At 30.4% G+C, this 7,249-nt stretch overlaps 1 protein-coding gene across 1 annotated transcript; it reads left to right on the top strand.

Annotated features, from left to right (window-relative positions):
* Positions 1-3,478: 3,478 nt before the first annotated feature.
* On the top strand, positions 3,479-4,998 carry LOC137806829 (protein C2-DOMAIN ABA-RELATED 11-like). The gene is made up of 4 exons (XM_068607133.1): positions 3,479-3,709; positions 3,830-3,946; positions 4,035-4,130; positions 4,446-4,998. Exons 2-4 carry the CDS (start codon positions 3,836-3,838, stop codon positions 4,734-4,736), a joined length of 498 nt encoding a protein of 165 aa, XP_068463234.1. The 5' UTR covers positions 3,479-3,709; positions 3,830-3,835; the 3' UTR covers positions 4,737-4,998.
* Positions 4,999-7,249: the final 2,251 nt, after the last annotated feature.

Here is a 7,249-nt window from a genome sequence, read left to right as displayed (position 1 = left end):
CTGCAAATCTGGCGCCTTGTCAACACGCCTACACTGTGGCTTGATGCCACGTCATCACTTCCGACTACCAGGGCGGTACAAATTACATAGGAAATCAAGGAAGGCAAGGTGGTTTCTCCAACAATTATTCTCAAGGTTGGAAAAGCAATCAAAATCAAAATTTTGGGTGGAAGCAAGAGCATGGTTCATCCAATAAGCAATGACAGTCAAGAGAGTAATATGGCGGCAATCAGGAATATGGAAATTTAGAAGAGACAGATGGCCAAACAAATAGCAGAAGGATAAAGTGGCCAATTTTCAGCCAACACCAAGACCGACCCTAAGGAGCATTGCAATAAAATTATTCCAGAGAGTGATGAAAAAATAGGAGAGAGGGATGGTAAGATGGTAAGGGTTGAGACCGAAAAAAATGAGACTAAGAGGGAAGGAGATGAGAAAAAGAGAGGAGAGAAAAGAGAAGAGGAAGAAAATAAAAATAAAAAAAAAGTGAAGATAAGGAGAGAAGTGTTATAAAAGATTTATCATATCCTCATGTTCCTTTCAAAAAAGAGAAAAAAAATATTTTTTTCAATAAATTGCTCCCAAAAAATTATTTTGTAGGATGGCTGGAACAAAAGTCATTATATGAACAAGTTATAAGGAAAATGTGTTGTTTTGAAGGAAGAAGTCTAAATCCAGAAGTTGGATGCAGTACCTTGATACAAAAAGACTTGCCAAAAAAAAATTCAAGGATCCAGGGATTTTTAATCTTCACGTGTCTATAGGTGCTTGATTTGTTGGTAAGGCCTTATTAGATTTAGGGGCAAGTATAAATTTGATGCCATTGATGATGCTAAGACAAATAGGGGACTTGGAGGTTAAACCCACCAAGATGTAGTTACAACTAGCAAACAAAATTACTAAACACCCTTATGGTGTGGGAGAAGATGTTCTTGTGAAAGTGGACAAGTTTATATTCCCTGTAGATTTTGTTATCTTTAGACATGAAAGAAGATGAAGAGGTCCCCTTTATTCTCGGCAGACCTTTTATGAAGACTACTAGAATCATAATGGATGTGGACAAAGAAGAACTTAGAGTAAAAACTTAGGATGATGAGGTAATTTTTAATTTTTTTTATGATGTAAATAAGTGTACTGCAGGAAAGGATGGGGGTACAAGAGTACGCACCAAAGGATGAAGCCCTTCCTACAGCTGAGGAGCAAATGGACATTTCAAACCTAAGAGACAAGGTTATACCTCATCAGAAATTAAAGATAGAAGAAGATAGGGACAAACAGGGGAAGCCTCTGGAAGAGAAGGAATATAGGTCAGGACAACCTGATGGTGTGTGCCTTCATTCTAAATTGATTTCTTGAATTTTTTGAGAGGATTGGCGGAAGCTTGATGGAAGAAATGGAACAAGGATGACTCGAATGGAGCTATGGATTCCTTGAAGGTGCATGAGAAGTAGGGAGAGTGATTGGTTGGGCCATATCACTTGGAGAGGTGAAGAAAAAGACCAAAGGTGTCTAACCTAAAGAGGTTTAGACAAGAGAGTTCAAGAGCTACCAACTTGGCAGCATAACACTCATAAAATTGATCTTAGTAATTCATGAGCCAAACACCTCAATTTATAGGAGAGAGGACTGAACATTTTGGTGCCAAAATTTGAAAATTCAAAATAAAACTCTCCAATGAGAAGGTGTCATGTGGAGTCATGCTTTCCATGTTTAGCTCACACCTTCCATGCTAAATCCTCTCCACTTCTAGGTTGCCATGTGGACGTCCATGTGCTTCATGCCAAGGTAATTTTCATCCTCCAATATACCCTAGATGTTTTAGGGTTACATTGGGCTCAAAGAAGCCCACTTGTTACCCTACCCAGTCATTTTTAACCCTAACTAGACCTATTTTACTATTGGCCTAAATACAAGCCCAAAAACCTATGCTACTTGGCCCAAATATTTGTTCTAATTATTTTATGCTACTAGGCCCAATACATGGCCCATGAAATCTTAAACAACTTTATACAATTTATTTAAGCTAAAGCTTGACCCAAAAATGATGTTGACTAGTCAGTAGAAACTCAATCTTCTTGTATTCTTCTGACCAAAGCTCTAGTTTATGTTTTGATGACTTGGAGGTCTTCTTGAATATGTTTGTACATTCCTTCACCCTAGAGTTGTCCTCTTGATTTGACCTACAAAAATAAACAAAAGCCCAATTAGACTTATATGTGCAAATAAATCTATAAACAACCTCTAGGTTTTCATCCTCCTTATTGTGTGGTTGGGGGCTCTACCATCACAACCTATGAGGCACAGAGAAGTTAGGAAGAAAGGTCAGAAGTGGAACCTAAAACTTTGGGTTATCAAGGAACTTAAGACGGATGGATCAATTGAACTTGAAGAACCATATTCAAGAAGAACAAAAGTTGTAACCAGAAGATTTGTACAATAAAATGGTTATCCTCCTTGATAAAACTTTTGTCAAGCTATACAACGTTAACTAAAGCGCTTGTTGGGAGGAAACCCAATAATTTTTATTTTACTTTTTATTTTGTGATAGAATAGGTTATGTGTTTAAAAATAAATTAGTGAGTATTTCTTTTCAGTTCTTTTCAAATTTAATGATTTTTCATTTGGTTTCATATTTAAAAAAAAGTATTTAGTCCTTCATTTTTGTCTGCCACCATGGTTCGTCGATTAGGCTTCTATTTGTTAAAAGTTTTACGCAAACAAAATCATATTACATAGGAAATGATAATGTTTTATGAGGGTTTAATTACAACTTTTAAAAAAGATCGATCAAATTTAAAAAATCATGATATTTTGAGAAACCAAACTCATATCTTAATTGACAGTATAAACAAGGGTTAAATCCACTTTACCCACTTCATTGTATACTTGTTTTAACATTTCTTATTTTAACTTTTCATCTAAGATAAAATGTGATTTAATGGCTAAAATTAATAGAAGAAAATATATAATATAAAATATAAAGAGGATTCAAGGACATGGATAGGAAGTAAGATGCTTAAATCAGTTTGAAGATAAATAATGTTTTGGATATAATAGCTTCACATATTAAAACTTATTAAAACTGCAAATTGAAATATATTTGTAAACTGTCGAGGAATTAATTTAATTTTAAAATTGTTAAAGTTCAATAAAAAAATTATTTATTTTTTTATTTGTAATTTAATACATCATTATCGACTACCGTACTATTTAATTATGAGGTATGAAAATTAAACTCTTTGAAACAAGAGTAGTCACAGTAAGAACAAAAAAAAATTAAGTAAAGTTTTAGTAATAAATTAAGAACAAAAATTCAAAAAGTAGTAAACTTTTCTTCATTATTAAAAACTTGTCAATGTGAATGGTAAAAAACAATAAGAAAGGAAGTTTGTCACCTGGTTTGAATGTTGTAAAATGAAGAGAAATTTTTCAGATTCAACGAATATATATTTGTTCACACCACCATCAAGTCTGGTCCACGGTCAATCCCACGGCAAAGAAATGACCGGCACCTTGCGTTTTCTATTGTTCTTGGCTTTGTATTGTCAACCCAAAATAGAGAGCAGGTTTGTATTGTTACCTGCAGCAGTGGGTGGACGCGGACATTCCTTTGGCATTAAATTTGAATGAGATGAACCATTAACAGCAACAATATTCTCCAACAAATCTCAAACTTTCTTTCGTACAGTTTAGTTTATGTTATTGTTGGGTAGGTGTGCATGTTAATTTAGCTTAATTTGTTGCTTTTCTGTATACTCTATCTCAGTTCACTGCATGTTTTTGCTGTCTGTGGTGGGGTTGATTAATAGACATTTCTCATGTTTTTTAGGAGTTAATGGATGAACAATTGAGGTTGCTAAGAGTCATTGTTGTGAAAGGGAAAAGATTAGTTATCCGGGATTTCAAGAGCAGTGACCCTTATGTTGTTGTCAAGCTGGGGAATCAGGTACTTTTCAATTTCACCTTTTGTCTATTTTTTATATCTACAGTTTTACACGTTATAACATTGTAAATGATTCATTATCATGAATCAGACAGCAAAGACCAGGGTCATCCACTGTTCCTTGAATCCTGTTTGGAATGAAGAGCTGAATTTCACTCTGACTGAACCTTCTGGACTTCTGAATTTGGTGAGTTTCCTCATTCACTTTGCATTTGTGTGTGTGTATATATATACTTTATGCACTATTCATTTTGAGTTCTGGAGATACAAAGTAAAATTTTGAGATTGAAAAGTTAGTACCTGTCAGTTGATTGCAATATCAATTTGGGAGCTGATTGAATGGAAAAAAATGTTGAGATGACCTAAACAGCGAAGTAAAAGAGTAGGCAATTAATTTACTACTTGTAATGTACTGGGTCGTGGTAAGAGATTTGGGTAGTTTGCACTAGATTTGTGGTTCAAACTTCTTGTGTAAGGTTACTGACTATTGGTTTTTGGATAGGAAGTGTTTGACAGAGATTTTTTGAAGGCTGATGACAAGATGGGGAGTAGTTATCTGAGCCTTCAACCATTGATGTCTGCGTCTAGATTAAGAGATATTTTGAAGCTGTCCTCTGCATCTGGTGAGACAACATTGAGGAAGGTGACACCAGACAGTGAAAATTGTCTTGCCCGTGAAAGCAGTATCACTTGTGTTAATGGTGAAGTGGTACAAAATGTTTGGTTAAGGCTTCTTGGGGTTGAGTCTGGGGAGCTACAATTGACTATCAAGTTCATAACTTCCTTAAATTAGTATATATTGCAACTTTCATTACTCTTTTTTATCAACTCAACATAGATAGATAATATTCCAGCATGATTTAGCAGTTAGCTTTGAAGCTGCATGTTCAAATGAAATTGTTTTCATTCCCTTGTATTGGATCACAAATTAGTGGATGAAAAACTAGTTTCTCTTCTTATATTAACGATGAGCACCCCTTCTACATTTCAGATTTTGGTGATTTGTACTTGATTGATTGAATAGAGATATAAATTTTCCAAGTTTAGAAGTCAAATAATTTAAGTACAGAAGTCAAATGTTGGAAAGAAATGATAAGCTTTAATAGGGTGTGAGATTAGGATTTGAGGATGAGGAAATTTAGTTTTTGTGTGTGAAGTTTGATATTTTGGTTATTGTGTTTTTAGTAAAAAAATTAAAAGTTAACTTGTTGAATTCGTAAAAAAAAAAAATTAAGAATTTAAGAAATTTATTTAAAGGAGCATTTAGTAGAAGCAAAAAAATTATGGTTTAGAAGAATGACTAAAATTTGTTTGGTTGTTGAAAAATATTCCTAGAAATATTTATAAGCTTTTTTGGAAATAAAAAGTTTTTTTTATAAGTAAGAAGGAAATAAAAAGTAATCTGTTAATTGTTTATATCCAAATTTTTAACTTAAAACCACGTTAAACTATTTGATAAAAGTAACATAATATTTTTTAAATAAAATTTCTATTTTTATCTGGGAAAATTACTTAGTCAATAAGAATGTTCTACAGAAACTTGATTAAATATTTAAAAACAAATTTTTTTAAAATCATACAAATTTTAGTAGATTAATTTTTTATTGAATTTTGTGTTAACTTATATATATATATATATATATATATATATATATATAGATATCATTCTTATAAAACAATTTTAATAAAATATAGAAACTTTTTTTACTCTTATTGAGAGTTCTTTCAATCTTAATAATGGTAGTTGCAGAATTTTGTTTTTCAATTTCAATTGATTTTTTACATCATATAATTGATTTATACTATTGTTATAAGTTATGAATTTTCAACCTGTTATTGATATTGTGAGATATGATGGTTGGACCAATGTAAATGTGGTCATTTTTAACTAATTTAACTTTTATACATTGCATTCTTTCTTTGACTAATTAAGATTATAAATATCTCATTTTAACTATTGCACTCCACGAAGATCCTTTAAATACAAAATCAACAGAGAAACTAGCTAATAATTAATTGTAATGGTGAAGAAAATTGCAATACGTGTTCAGCTGTAGAGATTTTTCAATTTCAATATTTATAATAGTAAATTTTATAACTAAAATGTCAATTGTAGAAATTTATCCCATAAAAAAATATTTTACACAATTAAATTATTTTGAAAATTATGAAAGTGATTATTTAGTTAAGCAAAGTTTACTTTAGTTAGTTCTATGTTATAAAGAGTAATGCAAGACTCATTTAATAAAATAATTTTTCTAACTTTTTATTTATACTTTAATTTTTTATAGTTTAAAGGATTAATTATCATAATAAAATACTTTTTTATTCTTAAGTTCTAAATGTTGTGTAAATTTAAGTCTTAAATTTAACATTCTTAACACATAATATCAACATATTTTAATGGATATGTTATAAGAGTTGTGTATTGAATTTAGGATTATAATTAACATTCTTACACATCTTAAGAGATGACATTTTAGATTAATTTTATTCAATGAAATTTGTTATTATTCTGTTGAAAAATAATTAGGAAAACACATGAATAGAGAAACCTAGGAGTAAAGAAAAAAAAATCAGAGATAAGAGAGACTAACCCGTCACACAGAGAGAACTCCTTTAGTCAATTCAATGAAATTTGTTATACTTTGATTCTTTTCAGTCCTACTTGAACTTTTTTTTAATCATATTTTGACACTTTTCAAACCCAAATAAATAAGACCAATAAAATAAGTACACACATATCCGATTGAGCCCAATTTATTTGAACGGATACGCACCCATGAATTTTTAATTCTGTATTTCACAATTCATTTGACTTATTTGTTCTATTAATTATGCTATTTTTTCATAAAATAAAAACTATAAGTGTTATCTTATGAAAATTACTTTTAAATGTTAATAGCTAACTAACTTACGTTATTTGAATCCATGGATATTAAAATTGGATTTAATGCTAAATTTTATTGCCTTTTAATTGTTTCATAAAAAACAATTGTTTTTTTTAAAACAATAATTCAACCTATGATGAAAATTAAAATTTAAGGTAAAAATTATTGCATTTCATAACTCAGTCTAAGATTTTCGCAATTAATCATATTATATCCATATTTTTAGTTTTTCCTTGTTGATGATGAAATGCATGTAATAAAATGTATTTTTATTTAATAAATAATTATATTTACTTTACAAATTCAGAAAGATAAACTATAAAAAATTAGTAAAACTTTAAGATAATATAGATTTATTGGAATATATCATTAAGTAAGTATATTAATATTAAGTTAATATGACTTAAACAATCCT

This window comes from Phaseolus vulgaris, chromosome 3 (genome assembly GCF_000499845.2).
Source record: "Phaseolus vulgaris cultivar G19833 chromosome 3, P. vulgaris v2.0, whole genome shotgun sequence".
NCBI lineage: Eukaryota > Viridiplantae > Streptophyta > Magnoliopsida > Fabales > Fabaceae > Phaseolus > Phaseolus vulgaris.
This window is presented reverse-complemented; position numbering and strand designations above follow the sequence as displayed.